The 26,120-nt window shown below is 32.8% G+C and overlaps 1 protein-coding gene across 3 annotated transcripts in view; it reads left to right on the top strand.

Moving 5' to 3' along the window:
* Positions 1 to 26,120, top strand: part of coro7 (coronin 7) — a 187,274-nt gene that overhangs the window by 25,775 nt on the left and 135,379 nt on the right. For all 3 annotated transcript variants that reach the window (XM_048181256.1, XM_048181243.1, XM_048181240.1), the window contains exon 7: positions 540 to 590. In XM_048181256.1, coding sequence (XP_048037213.1) covers positions 540 to 590 — 51 coding nt within the window. The remainder of the gene's footprint in view (positions 1 to 539; positions 591 to 26,120) is intronic.

Genomic DNA, 26,120 nt, shown 5'->3' with positions numbered 1-26,120 from the left:
TTAGAGAGTATATGTTAAAAAAAAATGATATATATATATATATATATATATATATATATATATATATATATATATATGAATCAACAAAAGCATAAAGAACAATTTTACAGTAATGAAAGTGTTATATTAAGATTTGTGACAATTTTTTTTAGTGATTGTGTGTAAATGTGGCATTTTGTTGATATGTAGAGAGCAGATATATGTTTTTAAATATATCACCATTATATAATATAGTTTAATAAATAAAATTAAGCAGATTATTAAATTAAAATTAAGTAAATTATTCTTTAAAATGTTATAATAATAAAATTCATGTATAAAAATGTGTATATTAATGAAAAAAACATTTAATAAAATTTGATTTTACTCAAAGAAAATAATGTTGATTTTCCCCTAACACTCCTCTTTAATGTTGCCTCAACATCCATATTATTATTATTATTAATTAAAAATATGTATTTATTTATTCTCATATTTAAGTTTGACATGCTGAACTCATGATATTGTTATATTTTAACCTCTCTTTTTTTTTCCCTTAGGACAAAAAGCTGCGACTCTTTGACCCGCGGGCCCAGCCATCAGCCGTTCAGGTACTGTTCACACATCTTCTATTAAAGCAGCTTCATGTGCGGGACTGTAAACTGACCTCTGACCTGTTTCTGCTTTAGCGCCGGCACCAAGGTTATTGATTTTATCCTCATATTATCTGCTATATTGCCATTTACAGCTGGTGTATCTGCACAAATACACTGGTCAGGGATTTTGATGACCATCTGGTAATATTTTGTTTCAGTCAATTACATTTGTCGTAGTTTAAATTATGTTGTCCAACACTGCGCATGTATATGTCCTTATTCACCCCTCAGGTTTCGTATTCTACCTTTAGCCAATCATATCGGCTTGTTACTTCAGCAGCTCATTTTGATTGGTTGATTTGATTCATTCACTCTAGTGTTTCTCATGAGCCCATTCATTGAACCCTGGGAAACAATACAGTATGATGCCCGTGTGAACACGACCATGATTGTGCTTTTGACTTTCGTAAACGTGTCAGGATTCTGTTTGATAGCTAATCGATCCCAACGATTTCAGCAGGAACGAGGAAGTTCAGGTCAGATCAGACCAAACATTCCCACAGTCCTCGTCAGGGCAGAGCGATGACCTCACTGGAGGTTTCTCTTTGTGTTTGTGGTGTCTTTTGAAGGTAAATAAAGCTCAGATGAAGCAAATGAGGTCATGGAGGATTAGATATTACCCACGCTGCTCTTTGAGCAAACACCCGGTAGCTCTGACACTTTACTGAAAAGATTAGTGTCTCAGAAAAGCGTTAGAGGCCTGTCATGATCTCAAACACACACACACACACACACACACATGTGTGATCTGTTCCTGGATGGTTTCCCAGTGTTTCCTGTTCTGTAGGTGTGTTGTTTGGTGACAGTATAATGTTAGTTCAGATTTTCTGATGTTGTCCTGTTCAAAGCATTTCCTCACACATGCTTTTTTTCCTGTGATCTGATTGCAAGTGAACAGCTCAGTTGTTTTGGATGAATGTGGGATTGTGTCGAGGCATGTTTACGTTAATCAAAACATAAACATCGTTCAAGAACAGTGCAACTCTATTGATTTCAAATGATCACTTGTGATTGAAAGGTTGTGAGAATGTGTACTTCTACAGACATCTGCATCAGCATCTGCTGACCAGTGATGATTTCAGAGTTTAGAGATTTTAGAGCACTTTTGGAAATCCGATTTTTAATAACTTTTTAATGTGCTTTGATTGATCGGAATGCTAAATGGATTAAAACTCATTTACACTTCAGAACTTTGTAAATAATTCAGAGCTTTTTTAAATAATTTTGAGTTTAATCTACTTGTGCTTTACCAAAAAAACAAAAAACGCTTGTTCTAAAATTCTGAATAATTAATCTAGTAAAAATCACTATTTAAATTTTATTTTTTTGTGTTTTTCTTTTAATTTAATTGTTTATTTATTTATTTATTTTTGTTTTTGTCATTTATTTTATTCATTTTATTTAAATATTTTATAAATTAAAATGGTTTCCAATTAATTTCCTTTTTAGTTTCCCTTTTCATTGTTGAAAAGCATTTTCTTGTTTTAAGCATAAACCTCACAAAATTATTATTTCTTGGTGCTTTTTGCTTAATTTGATGAACATTGCTGTATGCTTAATTTCACGAGAAGAGTGTGATTAATTAATTATTTTATTATATTTTATTTTATTATTTGTTTAGTTAACAGGGACATTGTACATTAATAAATAATTTCTGTAAATGCACCAGACTTAAATAAATGCTTAATTTCACAATAAGAGTGTGATTAATAGCGATAATCACACCTTTTTGTGCGATTAATCGCTATTTTATTTAATTTTTATTATTTTTTTATTTTATTTTATTTGATTACTTGTTTAGTTTACAGAGACATTGTACATTTATAATTCATTTCTGTAAATGCACCAGACTTCGCTAAATGCTTAATTTTATGATAAGAGTGTGATTAATTGTGATTAATCACACAAAAAGGTGCGATTTAATCACTATTTTATTTTATTTAGTTTAATTTTTATTTTATTACTTGTTTAGTTAACAGGGACATTGTACATTAATAAATCTTTTCTGTAAATGCACCAGACTTAGCTAAATGCATAATTTTGCGATAAGAGTGTGATTTAATTGCGATTAGTCGCACAAAAAGGTGCGATTAATCGCTATTTTATTTTATTATTATTTTTATTTTATTTTTTTGATTACTTGTTTAGTTAACAGGGATGTTGTATATTAATAAAACATTTCTGTAAATGCATCAGAAATAGCTAAATGCTTAATTTTATGATAAGAGTGTGATTAATTGTGATTAATCACACAAAAAGGTGCGATTTAATCATTATTTTATTTTATTTATTTTATATTTTATTTTATTACTTTTTTAGTTAACAGGAACATAGTACATACATAAATCATTTCTGTAAATGCACCAGACTTAGCTAAATGCTTAATTTCACAATAAGAGTGTGATTAATTGCGATTAATCGCACAAAAGGTTGCAATTAATCTCAACTAAAATACATTTAATCTATTGACAATCCTAATTTACATATAATTTATATTACTATAGTAACGTGTAACAAGGGCACTGTGAATAGTGTTACCCACTTGCCTTAAAAATTTGAGTAAAATCAAAAAGTATGTTGCTGATTTGACTTATTTCAGTGCATTTTACTGAAAAATGTGCAAAAAAAGAAAACAATCATAAGTTTTTCTTATTGTTTTTTGCAAGCCCGGAACACACCAAGTCGACGATTAGCCGTCGGGCAGTTTTTGTGTGTCGGCCGACTAAGTTTTCTCAGTGTGATCTGCACCATCGGCTGAAGTTGGTCCTCGTCGTTTTTTTTTCCGTCGGGCCGTCGGGCCGTCGGTGAGAGAGAGAACTCTGATTGGCTGTTCAGTATAGAAAACGAGTCAGTTCGTGCTATTGTGCTAGTTGACAGTCGGCTGAAGTTCTTTCGGTGTGTTCAAGCACACATTTTTCCTCGACGCAGCCGATGTGAGGCGACAACACTGTCGGCTTTCGTTGCCGCTAGTTCTTTGACGACGGATTGGTGTGTCCCGGGCCTTAAAAGATGATTACGCAATGCTAGTTTTAGTCTGTTGGATTCTGGGTAAAAAAAAAATCCAGTCACATGCACTTGTGAGAGATTAAAAGTCTGATTTAGGATCTTCCTCTTTCTCTGTCATTGAGTCGGATTCCTCACAGCCCAGCTAGTTTTCGGAGCACATCCAGCTGGCACCGCAGGAGTCATGTGTGCGCCCACCACCCCATTAACATCACATTCACTCGAGCGTCTTTAATGAGCCGTCACGGGCCAACCCAAACAAAACCCAGCCTGACAGCCTTATAATCGACCCACAGCAGAGAGTGTGAAGCTTTGTTTACTCACAAAACCTTAAACGGCCTAGCCACGCTCCTTTGCTGACAGAACTCTGCTCTCGCCCGTCCCGACAGCTCCTCGACTCCTCCAGGGCGAAGCCGCGGCAGTGATGCCCAGGCCACAATGTAAACAGAGGCGCTTGAGATGTGTCTGGAAGCTGCCGTGTTGTTTATAGACTCGACCTCATGCGAAAAGCATCCGTTCGTCATCACAGAGCCCGAGCCGCCCCCACACGCCCATAAAACAATGCTTTCATGCGCCGGGGGATGAAAACCGGCCGTTTACGGAGCGACCGCACAGTACGGCCGCTTTCCTACGACAGATTGTCTGATATAGACAGGTGGGGTAAAAATAGAGGCTAATTGTAGTTCGGTGTACGTGGTATTTACGGGAAGAAGCGGAACTGTGTAATTTGCGCTTTCGGAGGGCACGAGTATGATCTGTAATCAGCGCGCGCGTACGCTCGAGCACACGGCTGTATTTAGGCAGCTGGCACGACTGCGTGTGTCTGAAACTGTGGTTTTGAGAGCCGCTCGCTTTGAGATTTCCTGTTGCGTCTTGATTTTTTATATGATAAATGCTTATTTAAGGGCCTGACTCGCACCAAACCACTCAAAGCTCAGACTAGTTTTTGTTTTTAGACTTTGGCTTGTGGTTTGGTGCATCTTCATCATCATGAGGTGCAACTATCCATTTTTGGTTGTTTTGAGTTCTAGATTTAATAGGTATAGGATACAAGATACATCAACAGCATTTCTGGTGTAATGTTGATTTCTACAGAAAATGATTTTGAGTTTAATTTATAAATACTTTATCGAAAAACAATATCATTTTGTATTATTTCATTTACAATTGTTTGTATATCTATCTATCTATCTATCGTTCGTTCGTTCGTATCGTTATTTCAATCTATCTGTCATTCTATCTATCTGTTGTTCTATCGTTCTATCTATCATTCTATCTGCCGTTCCATCATTCTATCTATCATTTTATTGTTCTATCTATCTATCTATCTATCTATCTATCTATCTATCTATCTATCTATTGTTCTTTCAATCTATCTATCTGTCGTTCCATCATTCTATCATTTTATTGTTCTATCTATCTATCTATCTATCTATCTATCTATCTATCTATCTATCTATCTATCTATCTATCTATCTATCTATCTATCTATCTATATATCTATTGTTCTTTCAATCTATCTATCTGTCGTTCCATCATTCTATCATTTTATTGTTCTATCTATCTATCTATCTATCTATCTATCTATCTATCTATCTATCTATCTATCTATCTATCTATCGTTCCATCATTCTATCATTTTATTGTTCTATCTATCGTTCTGTCTGTCTGTCTGTCTATCTATCATTCTTTCATTCTATCTGCCATTCTATCTATCATTCTATCTATCAATCTTGTTCCATCGTTCTATCATTCTATCGTTCCAACTATCGTTCTGTCTATCTATCTATCTATCTATCTATCTATCTATCTATCTATCTATCTATCTATCTATCTATTGTTCTTTCAATCTATCTATCTGTCGTTCCATCATTCTATCATTTTATTGTTCTATCTATCGTTCTGTCTGTCTGTCTGTCTGTCTGTCTATCTATCATTCTTTCATTCTATCTGCCATTCTATCTATCATTCTATCTATCAATCTTGTTCCATCGTTCTATCATTCTATCGTTCCAACTATCGTTCTATCTATCTATCTATTGTTCTTTCAATCTATCTATCTGTCGTTCCATCATTCTATCATTTTATTGTTCTATCTATCGTTCTGTCTGTCTGTCTGTCTGTCTGTCTATCTATCATTCTTTCATTCTATCTGCCATTCTATCTATCATTCTATCTATCTATCTTGTTCCATCGTTCTATCATTCTATCGTTCCAACTATCGTTCTATCTATCTATCTATCTATCTATCTATCTATCTATTGTTCTATCATTCTATCTATTGTTCTATCTATCATTCTATCTATCTGTCGTTCTATCATTCTATCTATCTGTCCTTCTATCTATCTATCTGTCATTCTATCTATCATTCTTTCTGTCATTATTTCTGTCGTTCTGTCTATCATTCTATTGTTCTGTTATTCTATCGTTTTCTCTATCATTCTCTATTGTTCTATCTGTTCTATCGTTCTAACTAACATGTCTGTATCATTCTATCTATTGTTCTGTTTGTCGTTCTATCTATCTACTTTTATTTATCGTTTGTTTGTTTGTTCTATCATTCTATCGTTCTATCTGTCGTTCTATCATTCTATAATTGTATTGTTCTATCTATCGTTCTGTCTGTCTGTCTGTCTATCTATCATTCTTTCATTCTATCTGTCATTCTATCTATCATTCTATCTATCTATCTTGTTCCATCGTTCTATCGTTCTATCATTCTATCATTCCAACTATCTATCTATCTATCTATCTATCTATCTATCTATCTATGTTCTTTCAATCTATCTGTCATTCTATCTATCTATTGTTCTATCGTTCTATCTATCATTCTATCTGTCGTTCCATCATTCTATCTATCATTTTATTGTTCTATCTATCTATCTATCTATCTATCTATCTATCTATCTATCTATCTATCTATATATCTATTGTTCTTTCAATCTATCTATCTATCTGTCGTTCCATCATTCTATCATTTTATTGTTCTATCTATCTATCTATCTATCTATCTATCTATCTATCTATCTATCTATCTATCTATCTATCTATCTATATATCTATTGTTCTTTCAATCTATCTATCTGTCGTTCCATCATTCTATCATTTTATTGTTCTATCTATCTATCTATCTATCTATCTATCTATCTATCTATCTATCTATCTATCTATTGTTCTTTCAATCTATCTATCTGTCGTTCCATCATTCTATCATTTTATTGTTCTATCTATCGTTCTGTCTGTCTGTCTGTCTATCTATCATTCTTTCATTCTATCTGCAATTCTATCTATCATTCTATCTATCAATCTTGTTCCATCGTACTATCTATCTATCTATCTATCTATCTATCTATCTATCTATCTATCTATCTATCTATCTATCTATCTATCTATCTATCTATTGTTCTTTCAATCTATCTATCTGTCGTTCCATCATTCTATCATTTTATTGTTCTATCTATCGTTCTGTCTGTCTGTCTGTCTGTCTGTCTGTCTGTCTATCTATCATTCTTTCATTCTATCTGCCATTCTATCTATCATTCTATCTATCTATCTTGTTCCATCGTTCTATCATTCTATCGTTCCAACTATCGTTCTATCTATCTATCTATCTATCTATTGTTCTATCATTCTATCTATTGTTCTATCTATCATTCTATCTATCTGTCCTTCTATCTATCTATCTGTCATTCTATCTATCATTCTTTCTGTCATTCTTTCTGTTGTTCTGTCTATCATTCTATTGTTCTGTTATTCTATCGTTTTCTCTATCATTCTCTATTGTTCTATCTGTTCTATCGTTCTAACTAACATGTCTGTATCATTCTATCTATTGTTCTGTTTGTCGTTCTATCTATCTACTTTTATTTATCGTTCGTTTGTTTGTTCTATCATTCTATCGTTCTATCTGTCGTTCTATCATTCTATCTATCTGTTGTTCTATCTATCGTTCTTTCTGTCATTATTTCTGTCGTTCTGTCTATCATTCTATTGTTCTGTTATTCTATTGTTTTCTCTATCATTCTCTATTGTTCTATCTGTTCTATCGTTCTAACATGTCTGTCTATCATTCTATCTATCTGTCATTCTATCTATCGTTCTTTCTGTCATTATTTCTGTCGTTCTATCTATCATTCTATTGTTCTCTGTCTTTATATCGTTCTGTCGTTCTATCGTTCTGTCATTTTATCTGTCATTCTGTTCTATCTAACTGTCGCTCTGTCATCCATCCATCCATCCATCCATCCATCCATCCATCCATCCATCCATCCATCCATCCATCCAAACTTGTATTGAATCTGGAACATTCTTTTAACTCATGGACCTGAGGGGTCACTGGGTTTGATGGGAGATAGATTACCCAGCATCCTTTGCCGTCACGTGCTGTGGTCAGCATTATACATTCTTGCAGTGTCGTTGGTCTTTTGTGGTTTACACCAATTAGGAGAACTCATCCTGTCTTTCAGAAGAGTGGTTATTGGAGTGGGTGGAGTGTGCAGGTCTGTAAGACACTCGTGTTTTCTTGACGTATGTGTCTTTCTGTCCTTATGTGTGTTTGTTTCAAATTACAGAGCTGAAAATACTCCTCATAGTTTCAGGCCGCGCTGGCTGCGGAGATGGCGCGATGCGGTCCCTGGCAGCGAGGGGAAACAGGAAAGGGAATATTTTTTGGACACAGGGGCCAGATTTCTCGATTTCGTCTTCAGCTTCTGCTGCTTTTTGTGAAATCGGAGAGGCTTTGGAACGGGCTCGAGAAGAGAGGGCAAAAAAACGCAAAACATTCAGAGCAGACTGAGCGACTGCAGGGGTTTGTGGGAGACACGCACACAGACACTTCAGAGAAGAAAGAATGAGTATGTTGGGTATATATTAGTCCCTGTGGGTTAAGGTTACACCAGAATATGCTGAAAACAAACAGCATACACTTCAGCAGAAGAATGGAAACTCGTAGTCCATAACTCACAACAGATAATACAAGAAGCTTCATAAAATCCAGACCGAGTATAACGGAGAGTGCTTTCATCCTGTTTTTCATGCTAATTCTTATCATTTGAGACAAGCTAGCTATTCCAACGGGACCTTTAGATGCAAGTGTCTCCAGAGAAGATCAGCTGGTGTTTTTTGGACGTTTGCTGCTTATTAAAGTTGACATAAAGTAGACTTGTGGTGTGCCGTAAGAGCTTTGACTATGGGTTTACATATTTCCATATGCAATGTTAAACCTTACTGAAAGTACAGTGGAAATATCATAGTCATATGGTAATACCAGTGGTTATTACCGTTAGAAATTTGGGGTTGGTAAGATTTTTTTTATTTTTTTTATGTTTTTGAAAGAAGTTTCTTCTGCTCACCAAGACTGCATTTATTTGATCAAAAATAGTAAAAACAGTATTATTATGAAATATTATTACAATTTAAAATAATTGTTTTCTAATAAAGAAACCATCATGTTCACACAGTGCACACAACATTTGCAATTTAAAACTAATGCATTACTAGTTACTTGAAAAAGTAATCTGATTACTAGGGCTGTCAAGCAATTAAAATATTTAATCAAATGAATTACATGCTGTGTCAATTAATTAATCGAATAAATCGCAATTCAAATTTGGCTGAGAAATGACCCCCAAAAGATAATTTAAAGTCATTATTGTGTAAAACATCAAATAGACAGTACAAAAAGTATAGCTTAAGAAAGAAATATTTGATTTGATTCAGCATAGAATTTATTACACGTAAATATTTGGACCATGAGGTTGAGTAAATGACTGAATTTTCATTTTTGGGTGAACTATACCTTTAATGTTGTGTTTTGTTTTTTTTTATAATATGGAAATATGAAATTATACTCTAAATATAAAACTAAAACTGTAAACGTCTTAATGATTGGTTGGTTGGATGGTTGGTTTGTTCGATTCATCTGAATCATTCAATTCAATTAATTTGTACAAATGATTCGTTCGTTCATTCGATTCAGTCATTTGATTCGTTCATTCATATAAAATTTCATTCATTTGATTCATTGATTTGATTCATTCATTCAATTTGTTCATTCAATTTGTTTGTTCATTTGATTCCTTCAAACAGCTGATTCATTCAGGAGTGAAGTAAAGTGTTCTCTTTATGAATGGTTCATTTAATCATTGATTTACCCGATTCGTTCAAAACGCGGTTTCAGAAATTAAATGCTGCTGTGTGTTGCTCGGAGATGAACGGTTCTGCTTTGTCTTTATATTTATCTGCTTTGTCTTTAAATTTGGTGTCAAAATTGAGCAAAATGGACAATATTGTGTCTAAAATAACAATAACTGTTGTATGAAATCGGTTTTGCATTTGCACTTGTGCTGTTCTGGAAAAATGGCACTCGTGTGATATTGCACTTGTTACTTGTGTGATATAGCTTATCTATACCATATGAAGTAAATATGAGACATAAACTCATTTTTGCTCCCATACCTTGAATTTTAGGGACATTCAAACTTCATTCTATAAGCTCCATCACGCAGTGAGTTGTTGCCCTGGATAATATCTGTCATCAATCAACTGTATGAAATATCAGATGACCTATGTATGTCTGGAGCGGTGCAAGTGCGTTAAATACGTTAATAATTTTAACCTGTTGTTTTTCACCGTAATTATTCAATCTAATTACCACATCAAATCATCAGCCCTACTGATTACGTAACTTGTGTTACTTGTAATGCGTGACCCCCAACACTGGATGGTACATTATGGTTTACTTTATTGCAAGATGCATTCTAGATTTGTACTTATCTAAGCCTTACTTTTATACTGGAAAATAATAAATAAAGGTTGTATCAGCACGAGCCACGAGGTCATGGTCCTTGAAATCCTGCATCTTTTCCGACTTAAAAAGATGAAATGCTGTTGAAATGAGCAGCTGGGAACTCAAGGCAGTCTTGGCTCGCAACTGTTCCAGTGTTTTTGGCCTCTTTCTGTCGAAGATTCAAATGAAAATAAATGCTAAACGATCACAGCTTGAGTAAAGATTCCCTGTGAACCTGACTGTGCAATTTCCATATGGAAAAAATGGGTGTTTACTGTTAGAGGATGTGTGAGACAAACATTACGTTCTATAGTATCAACATTTGTAAATATAATATACAACATTTATTGTTTTACTCAAGGAAAATTTGACAGCATTGTGCAAAAATGTGACGTTGATTTATGTGGACGGGGATGTTTGCTGGTAATAGTTTATTGACTATTAATTATATCCCATATACCTAAAGCCTGGATTGCACATTTCACTTTAAAGACCTCCGTTTTGCTATGACAACAGATTCAGCTGTACACATCATCACAGTGCTGAATAGTGTTCATAGCATCGCTCTGTTACTGTAAACACTTCAGAGGGGAGCTGTACACTGCATGAATACAGGACACTGAGGGAGGGAAAAATGAGAAAAACATGCATTTAAAATATTATAGAATTTTTTATTTATTTATTTTATTTATTTTTATTATTATTTTTATTTTTTTATTTTATGTATTTATTTCATTTTACTTATTATATATTTATTTATTCATTCACACATACGTTTGTGTATTTATTTATTGTTACTTTATTTATTTATTTATTTATTTATTTATTTATTTTATTTAAACTTATTTATCTATCTTTATTCTATTTAATTTATTTTTACTTATTGCTTTTTATCTATACTTATTTTGTGTATCTATTTCTACATTTTTTATGAATTTGTATAATTTTATATACTTTTACTTATTTTTATTTATTAATTCAGTCATTTATCCATCCTTTTGTATATTTATTTTTAAATTCTGTTTTATTATTTGTTACTCTTATTTATTTAGTTGTTTTATTCAAACTTATTTTTATTTATCCATTTATACTAATTTATTTTCACTTATTTATCTATATGTATTTTATGTATGTATTTATTTCTACTTATTGTTATTTATTAATTGATTTATTTATTACTTTTTATGTATTTATTTTCTTTATTATTTTTCCTTTATTTAAACTTAATATTATAACATTCATTCATTCATATATATTATTTTTCCTTTATTTAAACTTTATATTATAATATTCATTCATTAATTCTTATATTTTTTTCCTTTATTTAAATGTAATATTATAACATTGATTGATTCATTCATTCATTCATTCAACTTAATATTCACTCATTCATTCAACTTAATATTCACTCAGTCATTCATTCATTCATTCATTCAACTTAACATTCATTCATTTGTTCAACTTAATATTCATTCATTCATTCATTCATTCATTCATTCAGTCATTCATTCAACTTAACATTCATTCATTCATTCGTTTGTTCAACTTAATATTCATTTATTCATTAATTCAACTTAATATTCATTCATTCATTCATTCATTCAACTTAATATTCATTCATTCATTCATTCATTCAGTCAGTCAGTCATTCATTCAACTTAACATTCATTCATTCATTCGTTCATTCAACTTAATACTCATTTATTCATTAATTCAACTTAATATTCATTCATTCATTTATTCATTCATTCAACTTAATATTCATTCAGTCATTCCTTCATTCAACTTAGTATTCGTTCGTTCGCTCGTTAAACTTAATATTCGTTCGTTCGTTCAATTTAATATTCATTCAGTTATTCCTTCATCCAACTTAATATTCATTAATTCATTCAACTTAATATTCATTTATTCATTAATTCAACTTAATATTCATTCATTCATTCATTCAACTTAATATTCATTCAGTCAGTCAGTCAGTCAGTCAGTCAGTCAGTCATTCATTCAACTTAACATTCATTCATTCATTCGTTCATTCAACTTAATACTCATTCATTCAACTTAATACTCATTTATTCATTAATTCAACTTAATATTCATTCATTCATTTATTCATTCATTCAACTTAATATTCATTCAGTCATTCCTTCATTCAACTTAGTATTCGTTCGTTCGCTCGTTAAACTTAATATTCGTTCGTTCGTTCGTTCAATTTAATATTCATTCAGTTATTCCTTCATCCAACTTAATATTCATTAATTCATTCAACTTAATATTCATTCATTCATTCATTCATTCATTCATTCATTCAACTTAATATTCATTCATTCATTCATTCATTCAACCAACTTAAAATTCATTCATTCATTCAGTCCATATAGTGTATGTATATGTACATATATTGATTCTGTGACAAAAGAATCAACCATACAGTACACCCGTCATCACAGTATTTAATATTATAACTGGGGGAAACTATTACTGGAGATGTATTACAGTCTCAGTAGTGATGCACAACTCATTATCACAAACTTATTTGCTCTTAAACGTCCATCACTGTTCATAATGATGATCCCGGGCAGTTTTCATAAATGCCTCATACACAACTGCCAGACAAATGTGATAAGCGGAAAATCATTTTACCAGCATATTTAACCACTGACCGCCTCTGCTGTCCAAATCTCTGTCTCAGCCGTAGTTACGCACAACCACGTAAATATTGATTTTGGATAAGCTGAATGTTTTTCCCATCAGGTCTGTTTGAAACTGCTCCCCTGGCTCGTATGAATGAGCACTAGAGGAATGTGTGAAGGAAGATGTACATTCAGTAATACAAGCTGTCTCGGAGCTCTTCAGCATTACCTGCCTGCTGTACTTCCTGTGAACCGGCACATCTGCTTAAAGTGCGTCACCTTCACGGCTGACCTGTGCTCTTACCTCACTGCACACTTGCTGCAGTCGTGTCTGTCATGCTTTGGCTCATGTTAGTGCATTCTGTGCTGATGTCCGCTCACAGGTTCCCAGACCCTCTCAGTGTTTCATGTGTTAGTGTTGGCCAGCAGGTTCAGACCGGTGGCTGACGGCCAATATGACACACATGCGTGCAATTATTTCCGGCAAGTTATTTTCTCTGAAGCGCATGTAACACATTGTGATCCTTCATATCTGAGATCTGTCTTGTGTAATTTTGAACAGCCATGCAAAATATTGTTTCTTTTCTTTTGGGTAAACTGGTTGAATAGATTTTAGGTTGATAGGTACCCTAGTAAAAAAAGCCTATAAAAAAAAAATCTATTTAAAATATACTTATTTCATACTAAGTGTATTTCAAATCCATTAACATATTTATTGACATATCACTTAGGACTTACTGATATTAAATTATAATTAAACTTTATTTGAAGTATTTCTTTATTGCACAATGCACATTTCTTAATATTATGCCTAAAAAGTGTTTTAATATCACTATTAATAAGGATTATATGATCTCTGTATAATATCAGTCTTTAAATGTAAGATATTTAAAGTGCCCCTATTATGTCTTTTTTAAGGCTCCTAATATTGTTTTGGGAGTCTCCTACAAGCAGGTTTACATGCATGCAAGTTTCGAAAACACTTTCGTTTTCTCATAATATACATGCATTACACTCTGTTAACAAAAGTCTTGCTCCATCCTTGATCATTACTCCAAATAATAAGACAGACAAGCTGCATTAATTAACACATTTTTAGACAATATTGGACCCACATCTAAATAGCAGAACTACAGAAACGCGAGTTAGCCGTTTAGCAGGAGACATACAGACTATGGCGTACGTTACACAACATAACATACAAAACTACGAATTTTGAACGATCGCTAGAAAATATAAACATTAATTATTAATCATACTTACAGGTTGAGATTCAGAGGAGCAAGCTGGTACAAAATAACTGGGCACTGATCCATATTTTAAGACCAAGAGTTTTGTGAATCCTGCATTAAACTCCCCGAGGGTTGAGAAGTAGTGGTCAGTAAAATGACGGGAACACAACAAAAGATTGTACTGCTGTGGTATTGTTGAAAAAAACAAATTTTCCTTGTCGTCTGCGCATATTAAGTGGATGGGCAATATGCTAATGTTTCGTTGTGACGAAACTGCTTGGGTATTCGTTTTACAAGCGACTCGTTTAATTGACTCAGAGTCGACTCCTTACTTTTGAGAGACAATAACTTTATATACGGTGCACTTTCAGATTTAAAACTTTGCAGGAAGTTTTCATTCACTTAGAGCTATGTTACACACTACATGAAAGGTCATTTTCAAAAATCCATAATAGGGGCACTTTAAAGTGTACCTAAAGTTTACTTCCAATAGTTCCACTTTAACACAGTCAGATACACTTCAGTATATCTTTAGTTGGACCTCAGCACTATTTCTGCACAATTAAAGTGCATTACAAAATTAGTTGTTCCAATTTAGCAAACTTTAAGTATACAAAAAGTACAATTGCAGGGTATTTTTATTTAGTACATGAATATGTAAATGTACAGTATTTGTAGTATAGTTAGCACAAAATAAATGTATTTCAAATACATTTTAGTCAATTTAGTCAGTGAGAATAGAGAATTATTCATTCCAGTGTCTGTTTCGCTTTAAAACACAAACTTTCTTATTGTGTCATTGTATCTGAAGAGCGCGAGCCCTCCTGGAGCACGCTGTTCCTGTCTGAACGGAAAGTCGAAACATCTCACCGCTGTATGGCCAGATGATATGCAAACTATGTTTCTCGGCTGGATAAAGCAAACCAGCGTCTTGCTATGAAAGTTTTGATGGATGAGGATTGAAATGAAAGTAAAGACGATTGCGGTGACGTACAGAAGCACGCATGAGTCCGTTATATTGATGTGCAAACAAATCATGCATGAGAGCTCTGATCGCACATTGTCTTTATGCACAGGCAAATTTCAGTACATTAGCTTTGTTTTCACACACATTCAGGATAAGGTTTGGATTTGTCCTGTGTACTTTAGTATATATGCAGGTCAAGGCGGTTGGTTTAGGGTTTTTTGGCATCTCCATGTGGTCCTGTTCAGTATCACAACTTGACTTGTCTAAAATGTAAACAAGCTCTTTGCACATTTCTGTTTCAAGTGAAACATTTTTGTGATTTGTTATGTTAGTTGTAGTGTGTTTGGGTCTCTATGTTACTATTTTTACAACAATCATTTAAAAATGTAGCCACATAAACTGTGTTTACTTACTTGAATTTAATTATACTTTCACCTACCAATAAGACTGCATTCCAAACCTTTTTTCCACTGATTTTCACTCCACAATCATGGAGAAAATTCTAAAAAGTCTGCCTGACTTGATTTAAGCTGGAGAAAGCAATTGAAGCAATCTTGAAAGGTTTGCTATGGTAGTGCTAATGAAGAGTGTGTGTGAAGTCTGTGAGGTGTGTGTTTTTGGAGTCAGGAGCGAGGTCTCTGTCCAGCTGGCAGCGACTCTGCACATGTGCGTGTGTGTGTTTTTCACCGCCGAGGCCTCATTAGCAGAGCCGTTGCCCAGAGACGTTCCTCTTCTAGCTGAATATCAGAGCGCACACATGTGTCCGACACCTGGAGCCAAGATGGCGGGCTTTGCGGACGAATTCTGGGAGAGAATCCAGAAGAGCCCTGTTGAGATCTCATCCCACGCTGGCAGTTTGGGAGCAGCATATCCCAAGGACTTTCAATCATCCGCTGGGACCGAGGGATGACACCCTGAATCCCTAGGGAACCGGAGGAGGAGAAATCCTGACCACACCAGATCAAGACTTGTGGTTAGTGTGAACTCCAGCTCTTCCCAAACCTCTCATCTCCTGATCTCGGTGGCATTGGATACCAGAACTGTCCCATTGAACCATGAAGAGCTGTAAGATTCCTGCTCCATGTCCATGAGAGTTTTTGTGACTCATGCCCTGATTGATTTGGATACTGTTTGGTGTTGGTCTTCTATACGCCCGACTTCTGTTACTAAGTACTAGAGCAAGTACTTGTTTTGCTATGACAACAGATTCAGCTGTACACATCATCACAGTGCTGAATAGTGTTCATAGCATCGCTCTGTTACTGTAAACACTTCAGAGGGGAGATGTACACTGCATGAATACAGGACACAGAGGGAGGGAAAAATGAGAAAAAGATATATAAAATTAAATTCTATAATATTTTAAATATCTTTTTGATTGATTTGTATGTATTTATACATTTATTTGACATGTATTTATTGCTGTTTATTTATTTATTTCATTTATGAATTTATTTATTTCTGCTTTAATTTATTTTACTTCTATTTTTGGTGACCTTTTTTATTTACAAATGTACTTTTACTTATTAATGAATTTATTTCTATTTTTTTTCTTTGTTTTTATTTTTTGCTTATTTTATTTATGAATTTATTTATTTTTAAATACTTATTTGTATTTATTTTTAATGGTATTTATGAATTTATTTATTTTTACTTTTGAATTTATTTTACTTCTATTTTTGGCGACCTTTTGTTATATTTATTTATTTATTTATTTACAAATATATATATTTTACTTATTTATGCATTTATTTCTATTTTTGTTTATTATTTATTTTTATTCATTTATGAATTTAAATATTTCTGCTTTTTAGTTTATGCATTTTAATTTTTTTACTTGTATTTATTTATGAATATATATATATATTTTTTTTTACTTTTATTTTCTTATGAATATATTTTACTTCTATTTTTTGGTGACCTTTTGTTACTTATTTTTATTTATTTATTTACAAATATATTTTTTTACTTATGCATTTATTTCTATTTTTTTGTTTATTTATTATTAATACATTATTCATTTTATTTTACTTTTTTATTTATGCATTTCAATTTTTTACTTGTTTTAATTATGAATTTATTTATTTATTTTTACTTTTATTTATTTATGAATTTATTTTACTTCTATTTTCTGGTGACCTTTTTATTTATTTAATTACAAATATATTTTTTATTAATTTTTTAAATTATTTTTTTCTTTTTTATTTATTTATTAATGTTACAAATATATTTTTTGTTTATGAATTTGTTTATTTTTATTTATTTGTTTATTTATTTTTACTTATTTTTTATTTATGCATTACAATTTATTGTATTTATGAATTGATTTACAAATATATTTTTAAGCTATTCATGAATTTGTTTATTTGCATTTAATTGTTTTTATTTGTTTTTTACTTTATTTATTACTTGCATTTATGAATTTATTTGTACTTGTGTTTATTTATTTTCCCTGTTCAACTTTTCCTGTGTCCTGTATCCATACAGTGTTATACTCTGTGACAACATACAGCCGTCATCACCTTGTTTAATAGTACAATAGCTTGAGTCTATTGCTAGAGATGTATTGCGGTCTCTTCAGTGATACACAGCTCATTATTAGGACTCAAGGCTGAATCATTCAGACACTGTTTAGAGTCGGTCCTCTGCATACGGCCGACTTCTGTGACTCATTATCAGAGTAAATTAAAGCCGTTGACGGCAGTATCCATCACTCCAGAAGAAGGAGGAGGAAGAGGTCACAGACTGGTGCGAGGAGGAGGTTCCACTTGATCTTCAGACCCTCGTGTCATTGTGCTAATGAGTCTGTTCCTCATGGTTTATTTGTGAGACGTGTGCAGGCTGTTCTCACTGATTATAGCTGATGTTGATGTTTCAGCTGGGTTTTCAATGTCTTGTGAAAAGTCAAGAAATGTGTTCCGCTCTGATTTAGAGTGATGAAGTTTTAGACTTTATGGTGCGCACAAATCTAATTGGGTTTCAAATCCAATTTTCAGGACTTACATTTTATATTCAAGTGAAAATCTGATCCTTTTACAGTGTTGTCAATATATCCTTAAAAATAAAGGTTCTTAAAAGAACCTTTTTCTACTATAAAGAACCTTTTGTGGAATGGAAACATTCCGTGGATGTTAAAGGTTCATCAATGCCAATAATTTAAGAGTGTAGCAGCTGTTTCTTCTATGGTTTCTTTAGTAATCACTGCAAATTGAGCTTTTAAAGAGAAAGAAATGTTTTCATAGACTTTTATCTTGAATTGAAGTGTTTTGTTTATATATATATATATGTCTAAAACAATACGTTTTACAACAATAAAAACAAAAAAGAAACATATTTTTAGATTATCTTGGAACTTTGCTGATGTAGATATTTTCAAGTGGAGAATTAGACACAAATGCTGGTTAAGAATACCATTTTTTGCAGAGATTATGTAAGCTTCATTTGTCAAGCATCATTCAGTAATGATTCACAGCATTCTCTTAAACTGCACAAGGAAAGTGCAAGTCCAGAAAAGACAACACAGTTTGTATAAAGTTACAGGAAAAAAGACGAAAAAAATATTTGAAATCTAATCTGACAGTTCAAACTGAGATACATTCCAAAAATATCAGATTTTAATCCATTGGTTTGGATAGAGTTTGTAATCATCAGGTTTCAGGGAGTTTCTTTCCAGACTACACAATGCCACAAATCAAATGTTTGTTGCCTGTCTGAACAAAGTCTAAAGGAATTTTACTAAATGATGCTCAGCACCCATTTTATGAAGGTTTTTATGTGTTTTTATGCACATTTTGGAATTTTGGGATATTGCATTAGAAATGTTAAATGGAAATGCCAGGTGTCCCCAGAATGTGTCTGTGAAGTTTCAGCTCAAAATACCCCACAGATCATTTATTATAGCTTGTCAAATTTGCCCCTATTTGGCTGTGAGCAAAAACACGGCGTTTTTGTGTGTGTCCCTTTAAATGCAAATGAGCTGCTGCTCCAGAAGAGGGCGGAGCTTTAACAACTCACGCTTCGGTTGCTCAGCAACAACAACAAAGCTGGAGAATCTCACGCAGACAAAATGAGGATTTGTCAGTAACGGTGTTCAGCCTTACATTGTTCAAATGTATTGTGGCTTTTAATTTTTGTATTATGTTGTCCACCATAGCAGGTCTTTGTAAAACTGAATCAAACCTCCATTTGACACTCGCAGTAGCGCAGCAGCTCTTTGTTTGAGCTCAATCATCTTCCTACGGCCACATAAAGCAGCACAGCAGATGAAACCAATATTCTCCAACTCTGTTCCCTTCCACTTCTTATTTTGGATCAGAAAGCGTCTGCTAATATGACAGATTTTCCGTTGGCTGTATTAGGGCCATCTGCAAATGAAATTCAACTCCATTTGAGCTCATTTAGACGCACTCGTCACCTGACGCTCCACAGAGCTGCCGAACTTCGGCGTATTTCCACCCAACTAATAAAAGTGCTGGCTGGAGTAGCTGCGCGCTGCTGCAGAGGAATGTGAGGTGGCGGCCAGGCGTCGCTCCCCCTGCAGGGTTCAGATGGCAGTCAGGTGTGTGTTCCTGAGCTCAGGCCATGAGGCGAAGATGCGCTCATTGTGATACACGCAGACCAGATGCATTTAATTAAATGTGTATTTGCTGAATAAATTGGCCAGTGGAGAAAGCAGTCTACTGATTTAAAAGTTTTAAAACTTGATATCAAAAAATATATTTATTTTTTTACAAGATTTTTTTTTTTAAATTCAAGATTAGAATGAATGAATGAATGAATGAATGAATACATAAATAAATAAATAAATAAAAAATAGTTTTAATAAATTTTATTTATCTATCTATCATCTATATATATATATATATATATATATATATATATGAAGAGTTTCGTTGCAAAACGAGATAACTCCGTTTTTTAATTTTTCAAAAATCTTGTTTTTTGGTTGTGCATTCCAATTAATATCAATTCAACTGCAGTTGGTTTGTTTTGATTTAAAACTTCATAACTTAAAAAATACAGCTAAGTAGCACCATAAAACAAAATAATAACATGATAACATAATAATAAACATGTTTTGACAAAAATGTTAAAAACGGAGTTATCTCGTTTTGCAACGAAACTCTTCATATATATATATATATAATATTTTTATTTAACATATGTTTTTATTTCAAGGTTTGAATGAGTGAATTTGTCAGTTCATTTTATCTAAAATTTGCATTTTGCTTTTATCTTCTTGGTTCATAAAAACGTGACCACTCTACACATACAGCTTACTTTTACTAATTTAATTTAATTTAATTTAATTTAATTTAATTTAATTTAATTTAATTTAATTTAATTTAATTTAATTTAATTTAATTTAATTTAATTTAATTTAATTTAATTTAATTTAATTTAATTTAATTTAATTTAATTTAACTGCTACCAAATATATATATAGATGTGTGTGTGTGTTTACATATTTAAAAAAATATGTTTTATGTTTGTTTTTCTATTTCAAAATTTGAATGAATGAATAAGTGAGTGAATAAAATAAATAAATAGTCTTAATGAATTTAATTGTCAGTTCATTTTATCTAAAATTTAATTTAAACTTTGCTCTCAAATATATATATATATATATATATATATATATATATATATATATATATATATATAATATTTATTATATATAAATATATATTTTTAACACAGATTATTTATTTATTTATTTTACCCCTGATATATATAAAAAAAATGTTTTTACTTATTAAAAAAAATACTTTTTAACTTCAAGGATAAATACATACATTTAATAAGTCAAATTATCAGTTAATTGTAGATAAACATTTATATTTCATCTTTTTACATCTCTCACACACAAAGACATGTTTGGACAAAAGGTTTTGTGTTGATCACATTTAAACAATACATTATTAAAACTATATTATTTTTCTTATAATATCCAAATTAGTCGTCATCTATTTTAAACCGGGAAATTAATGTAATTATTATTTTTTCCCTAAAGAAAAACGAAGCTTTCCCTAACACACACACATGTAGTATTGTGACTGGTATTGGTATTTTTGTAAAGGATTTAGTTAGTATCGTTATACGCAGCTGAATGAACACCTGTGCACTGATGCTTTTCTGCTTTATTTGTAATTTGTAACCTCTGAGCATCAGATTGTCCAGCTGCTGTGATCGATGCAGTCTCACTTCCTCAGTTTGTGTTTGTGAGGGTGATGAAGAGAGAAAGTTCAAGTCAAGAACACTGTGTGTGTGTGTGTGTGTGTGTGTGTGTGTGTGTGTGTGTGTGTGTCTGTGTGTGTGACTGTGTCTGTGTCTGTGTGCACTTTGATTTTGCAGCTCATTTATGCAAATCTTGCACATGTGTGACTCTCTGAGGGTGGATCAGAGTTTGCACTTGTGCTTTGAAGACTGAGCCGTTTAATGTGGCTGTGAGGAAATGAAGGCCGGTTAAGTGTGGATGTTGTGCTCGTTCTGTAAGTGACGGACTGATCACGCTCTCCTCCACGTGATGACAGATTCCCTCTAATTACATCTCCACATTTCTGCTGACTTTATTTACTAAGCGTGTGAGATCAGATTAATGAACGAGTGTGTTTGTTTACTCTGTCTGGGTCGTGTGGTGCAGTGCTTAGAGTCAATATGTCAACATGTTTACTAACATTAATACATGTTCCTGGTGTTATTGTGCACTATTTATTTTTATCCTCAAAGTCGTTAATCAAAATGAGGATTTTATTTACATCTGAAATGTATTTTTTTGGATGACATTGCTTAAATTTCAACCAACAAATGCAATCCCTATTATGAAACGTCCTCTTTTTTCACAATCTAAAATACTAAATTACAACATAATCACATAATACCCTAAAATTCAGTTAATAATAATAATAAATTAATATTAACCTATTTTTTTATTATGAAGCTAATATTTATATTACACTTTTTTATTTTCTAGTAACTTCTAATAATAATATGATTTTAATATAAAAATGTTAGTAATAATATTAATATCAGTATCATAACACAAATAATAATCTTAAATTACTCTATGATCCAATTTTTTAACATTAAAAGTTCATTTTTAATTGAACTTCTAATATTACATTTCTTATTAATACTAAATTACAACATATAATATTCTAAAATTCAGTTAGGTTAATGTTAATTAAATAATAATAATATTTTTTATTATGAAGCTTATATTTTTATTACACTTTTTTAAAAATATATATTTTCTAGTAATTTTTATATATAGCCTATTAAATTTAACTTCTAATTATAAACCTTTTATTAATACATTTGATATGATTTTAATAAAAAATGCTAGTAATAATATTAATATCAATATCATAACACTAATAATTATGTTAAATTAAAACTCTGTGATCCAAATTTTAAAATTAAGGTTTGGATTTCACAATATTGATTTTAAATATGAAAATTAATTATTTATATTTTTAATTTAACTTCTAATATTACTTTTTTTATAAACTATATATATATATATATATATATATATATATATATATATATATATATATATATATATATATATATATATGTATGTACTAACTTTATATTATTTTAACATAAAAATGTTAGTATTAATATCAATATAAATATCATCACCAATATTAGTCTTAAATTAAAATTCTATTATCCAAATATTAAAATTAAGGTTTGGATTTTAAATATGAAAATTAATTATTTATATTTTTAATTTAACTTCTAATATTACATTTCTTATTAATGACCTTTATATTATTTTAAAATAAATATGTTATTATTAATATTAATATCAATATCAACAGCAAAATTAACCTTAAATTAAAAATTCTGTGATCCAAATATTAAAATCAAGGTTTGGATTTTAAAATATTGATTTTAGAAATTAAAATTATTGATTTATATTTAACTAATGTTAATAATATTCTTGTCCACTTGTCCATCAAAACAAAAAAGAAAAGAAAAAATGGATTTGTTACTGTTTTTTAGTCCACTTAAAGGAGTCTGAACTTGGTTTTTAAAAGACTAAAGACTAAAAACAGGAATCAGTGACAGCTGAAGAACACACTGTAATTGTGTAATAATGTGTATGAAGTTTGTCACATTGTCCTTCTCAAAGTAAGCTGCAGTGTCTCTCTTTATGTGAACTTTCTGTCCCCTGCTGCCTTCCACATTTTGCAGGAGGCAGATATCAGTCCCCTCTGGGCCTCTGCGGCTGGTGGTGCCAGTCTCTCTCCCCACATGTGGCCAATCTGCTGTCCCAGTCCTGAGGAGAACCGCAGCCTGGCAAACACTTCCTTCGAGCGATTCAGCACAATTAGTGCTGTGGCAAAATAATGAGAGGCTTTTCTTCCACTTCAGTGCTGTTTTATTTTACACTGATCCATTAGGTTTCACACGATTAGAGCCCTAAAATTCAACAGCTTGAGACGAATATCCCTAATGGCTGAACTGTCCATTGTTTTTAACTGATGAATAACCCTAGTCTTCTGTGTTGTACTGTTTCTGCCACCTGTCTGGTCTTGGCTGGTGTTGTTTAAATCCAGACTAGTTATCAGTTTGTTTTGTCAGTTTTACCGTTTCCATCTCCCTGAGTGGCTACTTGAGAGTAATTTGAGAATGTTGTGTTGCTATTTTCCCTTTTTAAAGCTGTTTTTAGTCATATATGTATTGCCTTAACAGATGCGGCCTCCAGTACGCCAATGAAAATTAATGCTGTGGCGGTCGGTGGTTTTTCATGACTCGATATGACTTTCAACGACTTGGCGTTTGCGATCACTAATGCTTTTTGCACCGTGACGTTTTTCCCAGCAATCACAGGACCTGGATTAAGTTACTTTCCCCCTCGGTTTAAGTGAGCGAGTGCGTCAGGCCCCGCTGCCCCGAACACACTGGCCTCCTCTTGGCTCGCCCGTACATCGTGATTCGATGCTTGTTCCGGAAACACGACTTTTAAATAAAACCATGACTACCTTTGAAAGGTTGATGCTGAAATCCTCAAGTTACTTGATCCGTTTAAGGGTAGCACTTGTGACGCGTTAGCTCTGTGTGTGTGTGTGTGTGTGTGTGTTTGTGGGTTATCTTACCACACAACCTGCGATGGACTATTTCTGAAAGCGCTGTGTCAGCCTACGTGCGAATGGCACACGTCTGTGCTAACAGAGTACGACTTTCCCACAGGTGTTGGTTATCAGAGAAGGTTCATGAATGCTAATCTGTATCATCCATTTTATAGGTAATTTAAAAGAAGCAAACAATATGTTCTCTGATTATGTTCATTGAACGTATGTTTACATTATATATAACCATATATAACCAGCATGATGAGGTGTAGAGATCTTCAGGAAGTGAGAAAAGCTGCAGGAGTTGTTTGGAAGATGAGTGCCAGGCACTGTAAGTCAACACCGGTGAGAAAGAACCTCAGCGAGTGAACGTCTGTTCAACCTCCGTCTTTCTCTCTGTATTTTTAGCCTCCCTCGCTGGAGTCATAGAGCTAGTTCAACAGCAATCCTTCTACTTGCTGATCTCATGTCTTAACCCATGACCAGACTGATGGGTGGGTAGATGGATAGGTGGATAGATGGGTAAATAAATGGTTGGGTGTGTGGGTAGGTAGATAGGTATATATATGTTATACTTGGGTTGACAGATGGGTAGGTATGTAGATCAGTGGTAGATGGGTAGATGGATGGATGGGTGGGTAGATAGATAGATAGATAGATAGATAGATAGATAGATAGATAGATAGATAGATAGATAGATAGATAGATAGATAGATAGATAGATAGATAGATAGATAGATAGATAGATGGCTGGTGGATGGGCGGGTAGATGGGTAGATAAGTGGATGAGTAAATAGGTAGATAGATGGGTAGATATATATTACAGTAGCTATGGGTAGACAGATAGGTAGGTACGTAGATCAATGGTAGATGGATAGATGGGTGGGTGCATATACAGATAGATGGGTAAATAAATGGGTGTGTAGGTAGATAGATGGGCAGGGAGGTAGATAGATAGTAGATGGATGGGTAGGTAGGTGGATAGACAGATGGGTGAGTAGATGGATTGATAGATGGAGTAAATAAATGGGTGTAGATGGGTAGATATTTGTTAGATATGGGTAGACAGATGGGTAGGTACATAGATCAATGGTAGATGGGTAGGTAGGTAGATAGAGAGAGAAAGAGAGATTAGATAGATAGATAGATAGATAGATAGATAGATAGATAGATAGATAGATAGATAGATAGATAGATAGATAGATAGATAGATAGATAGATAGATAGATAGATAGATAGATGGATGGGTATTTAGACACATGGGTAGATAGATGGGCGGGCAGATGGATAGATAGATGGAGGGTAAATCAATGGGGGTGTAGGTATGTAGTTAGATGGGAAGATATATGTTAGATATGGGTAGATGGATATATGTGTAGACAGAACGTAGGTATGTCGATCAATGATAGATGGGTAGATAAATGGGTGTGTAGGTAGAAAGTTGGGTAGGGAGGTAGATAGATGGTAGATGTGTAGATGGACGTGGGTAGATAGATGGGTAGGTAGACACGTGTGTAGATAGATATGTAGATAGACAGATTGGTAGGTAGATGTGGACAGATGGATAGATGGATAGATAGATGGATAGGTTGATAGGTAGATGGATGGGTATGTAGACACATGGGTAGATAGATGGGCGGGCAGATGGATAGATAGATGGAGGGTAAATCAATGGGGGTGTAGGTATGTAGGTAGATGGGAAGATATATGTTAGATATGGGTAGATGGATATATGTGTAGACAGAACGTAGGTATGTCGATCAATGATAGATGGGTAGAT

This window comes from Megalobrama amblycephala, linkage group LG1 (genome assembly GCF_018812025.1).
Source record: "Megalobrama amblycephala isolate DHTTF-2021 linkage group LG1, ASM1881202v1, whole genome shotgun sequence".
In the NCBI taxonomy this organism is placed as follows: Eukaryota; Metazoa; Chordata; class Actinopteri; order Cypriniformes; family Xenocyprididae; genus Megalobrama; species Megalobrama amblycephala.
This window is presented reverse-complemented; position numbering and strand designations above follow the sequence as displayed.